The sequence below is a fragment of the Pteropus vampyrus genome, unplaced genomic scaffold (assembly GCF_000151845.1).
Source record: "Pteropus vampyrus isolate Shadow unplaced genomic scaffold, Pvam_2.0 Scaffold2, whole genome shotgun sequence".
Classification (NCBI taxonomy): Eukaryota; Metazoa; Chordata; class Mammalia; order Chiroptera; family Pteropodidae; genus Pteropus; species Pteropus vampyrus.
This window is the reverse complement of record NW_011888783.1, coordinates 22,397,510-22,405,645: the sequence shown is the minus strand read 5'-3', so window position 1 is coordinate 22,405,645 and position 8,136 is coordinate 22,397,510. Positions and strand designations below refer to the sequence as shown.

Below are 8,136 nucleotides of genomic sequence, written 5' to 3'. Positions count from 1 at the left end.
CTAAGCCAGTTGAAATCAGGGATTATGGTTTCTACTTCACAAGCTCCTCACAGCAACCTGGGACACATTTTCCACTGTGAGTATCCATTAGACAGACAGCTCTTTAACTGATTCAATAAGACACGTTACACTAGTATGCAAAGATAGCCCTCACCAAGAAAGCTGGTACAAATCTAGTTAATTACTATAAAGAATTATAAAAATATTCAGATCCTTTGATCAAGCAGTCCTACTTCTAACTTATCCAAATTTATAATTAAAAAGAAAGAAAATAACATAAGCTCAAGGATATTCATTGCAGTGTAATGTATAGTATTAGTATGAGAATAAAAGTAAATGGTTAAGTAAAGTACATCTGGTCCATAATTATCATTAAAAACAAAGTTTTGAAGGTAAAAGAAATGGGGTAATTACAATATTATATGAAAATGTCAGATTTCAAAACTGGATTTCTGACATGGATAGAATTAAACATTTTATATTTATTTAGACAGTGATTAAAAAGTAAAGATTAAAATAATAGAAACAGGGGGATTATGAATGTATATTACTCCTCATTCTGATTTCCTTTAATTCTATTAATTTCATTTGTGAATTGAAATAATAGAAGCTTCCTTCAACTGAAGGCTTACTAGAAGTAGTCTTACCATACCCTTATTGCCTCACTATTTCAAAAATCAAACAAAATAAAAATCATCTGAGAAGAAAGTTCAAGAAACCAAAGAGAAAAAGATTTCTAAGGTTTTTTTAAAGGTAAAACATATGAGAGGTAAGCAGAATTTAATCAGATGTCACTTAAAACTCCATAGACTGCAGTTCAAATAGAAAGAAGAAATTCAGAACAGGTCAAGCAGCAAATAAATTCGTTGATTACAATTGAGTGGCCTGAGTAAGAGGATTAGAGATCTGTATTCAGTATGTAACTTTATGTAGGGGATTTGAATTTTAAAATTTCCCCATTTGGTGAGTATGTTTCACATCCAGGTCAAAAATCTCCAGTGATAAGCAACATTATTCCAGCTAGATGTTAATTTAACTTGAGAACATAATCTCAATTCACTCAGGATATTTTATTTGGAAGCCACAGGAATGTTTAGAATTGTTTGGAGAAATAATTAAATAAACCAGATTAATAATTTTGTTTTACTCACTTATTATTCTTTCTGAAGTCTGGATACATCTTATAATTGATAATATGTCACTTAATTTCTCTTCTCCTGGTACATAAAGTAGTGGTTTATTTTACAATAAGTGTTGCTTTAGATTTGATGAAAGAGTATTAACCCAATTTTACAGATATGTAAACAGCTCATTAATGCTGGAACTGAAATTTGACCTTAAGGAATCTGGCTTCAAACTTGAGCTTATTCAGGAACAAATAGTAATCATTAAAATAATCTACATCTGTTTGGTATCCAAAATGTTCGGAATGTTTGAAAATTTAGCAAATTAGATTGTCAGGTTAGCTTTGTGATTCCAATTTAAAATGTGTAATTTAGTAACTATTGACTTGTAATTTTAAGTGGCAATGCATTAAAGAATTTGACTAACTTAGCAAACAATATTGGAAAATTTATAAGAGCCGAAATAAAAGGATGTCGTGACTCATTAGTGATTTTTAACTACTCATTTATATTGATTAATTATGTATTATTTAAATTAACTCAGCTTCAAAACAATCCTAGGCATTATGTACTATTTATGTATTGCTTCAATTCTAAGCTGTATAATTGGATATGTCTCATAATCAATGGCATCTTAGTTTAATTGGCTGTGAGGGTTTTATATTTTAGTAGTATATAAACTAATGACACATTGTACAATAAATTTGATGAAATATAGCATTTTCCTCATTTTATAGGTAAAGAAACTGAAGCATAGGGGAGTTAAATAACTTGCCCAAGTTACATAGCTGTTTAGGACCAGAGCTGGGATTCAAACCAAGGTAGCCTGACTCAAGGCTCAAGTCTGTGCTCTTAACCACTATGTCTTACAATAAAAGTCTTACACTGAGGACTACATTATGAAAATGCTGTTTCATACATTTCTGAACAGTAAAATATTTGAATATGGACACCATTGGATTCTGCTTTCATACACTATATGTACGATCCAAGCTATTATAGTCAAGCTCTGAGATGACATACAGAGAATACAATATAACCAAATAGACTTTGGACAATACTATATGGATTTACTTGGGAAACAATCTAATCTGAATGTGCTTTCTTACCATCTACACTAGCATCATCCACCAAAATGATTTCCTTCAGCAGTATGGCAGGTGAAGAATAAAGCACACTGTGGACAGTTCTAAGCAGTGTGGACCACGCTTCATTATGAAAAACTATTATGACACTGGTGGTAGGCAGGGGAGGACAGCGCTTAAATTTTTGTTCAATACATCTAGAAAAAGTCAAAGAAGTAGAATAAGAATTATAAATTTTATTACTTTATTTCACAAATATGTCATTACTAAAGTTATCATTTAACTTTCATCACTATAGACATGATACTGAATAGTTTTTTACTATGTAAGATGATCTTAATGCTATGTAACTGTTAAGTAGGTCAAAACAATTTTTTTTTTTTTTACAAGCAGGCCACTCACCCAGAGACCATGTTCACTGATATGGATTACATGTCAAAAAAGGATTAAAACATGCTATTGTAAACTTTCTCAATAATATAACTTGAAATACAAATAACATATGAAATAAGGAAAATAACCTACAAGTGAGACAACCTGTAAAAATGGCAAATATTTATAATTTCTCAAATAAAAACCAAGTTTTTCTCCTTCCTTGTAGACATCATTTTTCTTATGTGCAATTTTAAAAACTGCAGTTTTAGTAAATGAATATTCATTGTTATATAATATTACATTAGATATTTTCCTAAGTATGTAATAGTTTCCAACTTTATTTAATGAATTTACTTAATCTGTATTCAAACCAAAAGGGAAAAAAAATGGCTTAACAATAAAACTTATTTTCTTATGATGTTCATCATTCAACAAAACTTAAGTTCCTATGATATGCCATATGCCATGCTATGTTAAAGATTTTGCTCCAATAATCCAACCTATTGTTTAATTAGATGAGACCTAGCATTTTAAATATTTTTTTAAAAACCCTGTACTTTGAAAGTTAAAATAAAAGTCCTAATTCCTTGTTAAAAATCTTGTGTTCCTGTTGCTGCATGAAATATTGATAGGCCCAAGGAGACTATAAGTAGTTTTCGACTGATTAGTGGTACTACTCATTAGCTATAAACACTAGTTAAATGAATCAAGTGATCTTGATTCATTTTTATAACAATCTCTTCCTCAATGAAAATAATCTTCATATGAAATGCTGGGGTAGGGGTGGACCTGTATAGCCTCCAGCCTTTGAGACTAGAGTTGATTACCTTCCCCTAGCCTACTAGGTGGGAGTGGGGATCAAATCTAATAACATATGAGAGAGGGCTTCAAAACATTGCAAAACCAAACAGAGTGAACCTAAAACATAAAACATGTGTGGTCTATGGTAAAGATAAATAAATAAAATAACTGTATCTTTAAGTTCACTTAAAAAATATAAATAGTTGTACAATTTTGGACAACAGACAACAAAATTCTCCCGTACAGTCAAAAGGCACTATAAATACAGTGTATGAACAATCAAACAGTGCTGCTCTAACCCAAAGATAAGGAAGTAAATCTTCACTCATGGAGCTAAGAGCCTAGAACCCTTCAGTTGCTCAGCCAGGGTCAATGGCAAAACCAGAGCCTCTGATGTGGTACTTGATCAAGAGCTGAGACTGCCACCCGAAAAAGTATATAACTACAAACTCCCATTAATTACTTTTATAGCCAGACCTCAATACAAATGTGTTTCAGGTTCTTTGCTGAGAGGAGGTCTTTAGGGTGGAATATCTGTTATTATAAAACAGGAATTAGATTGGGAATAAAGTATGGAGAGGGTACTGGCACAACTGAGTAGGAAAACGAGAGGATGGTTCTGTGTGAAAGTGATTTTGCTCTCTAGTATCTTCATGATTTCCAATTGTAATATACATTCACAGTAAGAAGCAAATAATCATATTTATCCTCGCTGGTAGATGAAAGCCAATGATTTATTTTAAATTGAATTTTGGATAAATAACCAATTAAAAATACTGTCCAAATACAAACTAAAATTCATTTGTGCTCTTGATTATAATTACAGAAACAAATCACTAAATATAAGCTTGAATTTTTAAGACATAAAGGTTTATAAACCAACATAAACTATAAGTAAAATTTATGAAAGACTCCATATGATAGGATTTTCTTTTTTAAGAAAAAGGAAACCTTTTGAATTGTTGTCTTATAAGCATGTTGGGGAGGGAGTTTCAAGATTATAAACAAATTTATTCTACATGAGACTAATATAATATTAACCAAGAATTACAAAAAGGTTTTGAAATTTTAAAGTATAAAACTTCACAAAAATTCACTCTGATAAAATGTGATTTTAACCTTGGAACTCTTTCTGTCAGTTTAAGCTAGGATTTATTTACTTAACTGATAATTACGAATATTAGGCAAAAATGCCATGTTATGTCATTAACACAAATGGTAATAAAATTTCACACTATGATTTTGTAAACCTCATTTATTTTTAAACAATTAGCAGGTTAAACTTATGCTTTAAAAACTGTTCCATATGTCATTTAAAGTAGTGCAATTAAAATAACTTGCCAAAGTGACTGCATATTCCCAGTTAAACCATTCGAAAAATTTGGCATATAGAACTGTGCTTAATCAGTCACATGATCATGTGGCTTTGGGAGAAACTGGATCTATATTTCTAATGAGTATGGAAACGATTAGTAATTCTTCAGAACATGTGTTCTTTCTAACAGAGGTCAAATTTAAAGTAAGTATTATGTCTTCACCAATTCTTCAGATAGGTATCCATGCCTATCCAAAAAAAAGGTTCTTTATGTGCTTGATTATTTTTCACTTAATGGTTAACGTTATTGAATATTATTGTAGCTTCTCGATGCTATATTGAGGGGGGGAAAGCTTATCTTCAGTTGACATTGATTGTCATGTCAAAGAATAAAAGTCATGTTTCTTGATTTGTGATGTGAATTGCTTTTCAGTCAAGACCTCTTCCCAAATCAATAAAGTGCAATATGGCATTTTAACATACCATCATAAAAAAAGAATTGTGCCCTGTTAAAAGAGCCAGAATATTTTATAGATATTATGTCTTTACATTTTCATTTAAAAATTGATGAGCAACTTAACTTTGAATCACACAGGTTAGAATAGAGCAAGAGAAATCTAATCTACACAACTTCAAAATTGAGGGTCTCACTCACTGTTAGAGCGGGTATTTATGATCATCAGATCATAAACCTTTTCTTCAGGTTCACTTGTCCAAATATAATTTTATTATAACCAAAAGGCAAACTATGTAGCCACTATTTGTTTACACTTTGTCTATCTTACACTTTCAACAAACCTACAGATGGTTTGAAAGTGCTAAAAATTCATTTTAGCTATTTCAGTTCAAATTGAGCATTTGGACGCTACCTCAATGATAACAAAATGGTTAACTAAGAACAAACAGCACAGTAGAATCAAGGGAGAAATATTAATCAAAATACTGTATACTAGAAATAAACATGTAAATAAAGTAACAATAAAAAGCAATGTTGGTCGGTCAAAAGCTAAAGAGAGACAACTGTATAATATGAGAACATATTCAACAAACCTCTAGAAAAAGCATCATAGTTGAATTATTAATTATAACAGTATTATCCCTTAAAAGAAAGGTTACAAAACACAGGACATTCTGAAATATAATTATAGCACAGAGTAACCACAAAGTCTGTAACTTAATTCACAAAATACTGTTATCTAACAGATCCAAAATCTCGGCACATTTTTTAAACATTGCTATTTTATAGTAATACACAGAGGGATGGAAACAACTCCTCCACCTCTCAGATTCCCCATAAAAACTGCCCCATATTTCCACCTAATAGATGAGAAAATGAAAGTATTTTGGAATAAAGAATTTCCTTGTGGTTCTATAGGGGTCAGATCTAGAATTCAGTTTTCTAATTTCTAAGATAATAACTTTCCACATCTGCAATGCCTCACCCAGACTAGATATGGATATCTAGCCCCAATAATCATAAGCAAAAATAATAATAATAATAATTAAAACAGATTAAATGGTATTTGCTGATTTTTTTTTCACCTCAGAGTGCTAAAGAACAAGCAGTTTCCTTAGCTAATGGCCCTCCCCTGCAAACCTTGGTGAGAAACAGTAGACAATGAATATCCTTCAACATACTCAGGAGGTCGAGTGTCTGGTCCAAGATCTCGGTGTAAAGAAATCCTGTCACTTGCAAAAGCGTTAAAACAGTGTTTTGCTTCTCCACGTTCTTTTTCCTTCTGCTCTTCAGTACTTAAATTGGTTGTTTTGAATGCTTTACCAGAAGCACCAGGTGCATTAGAATCCTGAGGTGGGCGGTCAAGAACAGGTTTCAATTCTGCTGCTGTGTAATATCCTTGCAAACAGGGTCTCTCCCCAGCATCAATGTTTTGCCTGACGGGTGCTCCTATTTGCATTTTTGGCATTGCATCTTTCAGATTGTTTACAGCTTCTAGCATTAAATCAAACATCTTGTTTTTGTTTTTCATGTTCCTTTCCATCCTTGATTCCTCTTTGGAATATTGAACACTTACTTCTCGTTGCATTAAAATCAAAAATATTATAAAGAAAAAAATTACTGTAGCAAGCTTCCAGAGCTTTTTATGATAATGTCTTTTAAGATGTAATTTTACTAGTCGCTTTAGGTGAGCCATTCTGACATTAAAAGCTTGTCACTTGACAAATAACAGTTATAGTTTCTTCTTTTACTTATATTTTTTATCATAGATTAGCTGGCAAGAAGCTTTCATTAAATGGTAATATACCTATAAACAGAGATGATAGATGGCATTAGTAGCTATTCATTCCATCAGCATGGTTCAATTCATTCATTCAACCAACAATTGAACATGAACTACAAACAACATACTCCTACAAACGAGAATACAAAGATATCTTGCCCTCAAGAAAATTACACTTTCGGAAGAACACAATTGCTATAATTAACTACAATCTATTGGGGCTATAAGATATTAGGAATTTCTCTCCAGTAAAAAAGACATGGTTAACTGGCTAATAGCTATTATATAATATGCATAAAATTATTTTTATAAATATATTTTGAGTCTAAAAAACAGGTATCTTAATAATCGAGGAGCCAAAAAAACTTCATTAGACTGATTACAAAGAATGAGGAAATCCATAAGAAGGCAAAGGTATACTGACCGGTACTATCAGCTACATATCCAAAATATTGCCTTTTATTTCATGAAACTTTACTGTAACTAAACCAATTAAGATTAAAAAACAGTGTCACCAACAAGTAAACTGGCATTCTCCCAGATTTACTCACCTGACAGTACTTGTGAATTCTGACAGAACCAGTAAAGACTAGAAAATTAAGAGCATCTAATGTATTATTATCAAATAGTCATTTTCAAATACAAAAATATACCACACAGACACAAAATCTAAAGCAAAAAGAAAATGGCATTAAGCTTTACTTATAGTGTCTCTACAAAGGCAATAGAGATCATTGAGTTATAAAAGCAGTATTTGGCCTGATAAAATACTGCTTGCAGTTGATCCTAAGAACAGAGAGACATGTTTACTAAACCCTAATAAAAGCCACCAGGAGCAAAAGAAAGAAGGAAAAAAGAGGACACAGATGACAGCCTGAATCACAGTGAAGGTTGATTTTCTTCATAATGCCTTCAAAATGTAATGCGAAAGAGGTTTTACTACACAATTACATACCATGCACCATTATAATCATTCAAGTACTTTGTGGGGGTAAAGGAGAAGGCCTGTCCTTCCTAAAAGCCTGTCTTTCCTAAATCCTAACCATATTTTAAGGAAAATGTCACGTATAGAAGTGAAAAATAACTTCGACACTTTATTCAGTTTCTCTTTCAAAGTTATCACTAAATTTAAAATAAGGAAATCAAGTTCTAAGGTGGAGTCTCTGGCCTTTAGCAAGAAATTTTAAAACGAATAT

General features: G+C 31.6%; 1 protein-coding gene across 1 annotated transcript in view; it reads right to left on the bottom strand.

Moving 5' to 3' along the window:
* The window catches only part of GALNT3 (polypeptide N-acetylgalactosaminyltransferase 3), a 22,364-nt gene extending 15,386 nt beyond the window's left edge, over positions 1-6,978 (bottom strand). Inside the window, exons 1-2 of the mRNA XM_011358257.2 lie at positions 6,339-6,978; positions 2,234-2,406 (exon numbers count right to left, since the gene is read on the bottom strand). Of these exons, the coding sequence (XP_011356559.1) occupies positions 2,234-2,406; positions 6,339-6,853 (688 nt within the window). The 5' untranslated portion in view covers positions 6,854-6,978. The remainder of the gene's footprint in view (positions 1-2,233; positions 2,407-6,338) is intronic.
* Positions 6,979-8,136: the final 1,158 nt, after the last annotated feature.